The 788-nt window shown below is 47.1% G+C and overlaps 1 protein-coding gene across 1 annotated transcript in view; it reads left to right on the top strand.

The window, feature by feature from the left end:
- Window positions 1-788, top strand: part of LOC119588910 (polyamine oxidase 1-like) — a 9,030-nt gene that overhangs the window by 4,233 nt on the left and 4,009 nt on the right. The window contains exons 3-4 of the mRNA XM_037937530.1: window positions 320-474; window positions 640-779. Of these exons, the coding sequence (XP_037793458.1) occupies window positions 320-474; window positions 640-779 (295 nt within the window). The remainder of the gene's footprint in view (window positions 1-319; window positions 475-639; window positions 780-788) is intronic.

Consider the following 788-nt stretch of genomic DNA (forward strand, 5'->3'; position numbering starts at 1 on the left):
TGTACATCTCATGAGTTACTTATAATATGAAATATATCACATGACATAGACTGCTCGCTGGCTTCATCATACATCATCAGCCCAAAGTTAGGTTGCATTTAGCAGTAAGTCTTCCGCTCGAGTCATTAACATTACTCCGAATGTCCCGAAGCAATTAAAGCCCGGGATTATGAGGAGTTGAACCCTTTCAAGCGTATCATGGGAAGTCAAGAATGATGCAACATCCGCGGTCAAGAGGAAAGTCTCGTCCGCACGTGATTCGATACACCAAGAACTTCTCCGGCGGCATTCAATCACATTTTTCCTTCTCCCCGCAAAGGATAGCGAACCACGTGAAGAAGGATGTGGTGGTAGTGGGCGCAGGGATCGCGGGGCTCTCAGCGGCCAGGAAACTAATCGCCAAAGGATTCTCGGATGTCCTCGTCTTGGAGGCTCAGGACTACCTCGGTGGAAGAGTCAAGACCCATAGGGAAGGTAGGTGGTCGTACCTTCTCTTTCACTCTATTTCTTTGTCTTACATTTCCTAAGACAAGCACACGTTTACTTCATGATTATGTTACTTTTGGTTTGCCTTTCATGATTTTTTCTTTGCGTACCTAAGATGTTACATTACGAAAAGGCTTAATAATTTCCCACCAGGAGACATTCTGACGGAGGACGGGGCCGAGTGGATCAATGGGGGCTGGATGAACCCTCTTTATGGTCTCGCGGAAAACCTGGGCGCATTAACTCAGCCACTGCCAGATAGTGCTTACGGTGGGTGTACACAAGCATGCAGGGTATGATAG

Source organism: Penaeus monodon, chromosome 24, assembly GCF_015228065.2.
Source record: "Penaeus monodon isolate SGIC_2016 chromosome 24, NSTDA_Pmon_1, whole genome shotgun sequence".
NCBI lineage: Eukaryota > Metazoa > Arthropoda > Malacostraca > Decapoda > Penaeidae > Penaeus > Penaeus monodon.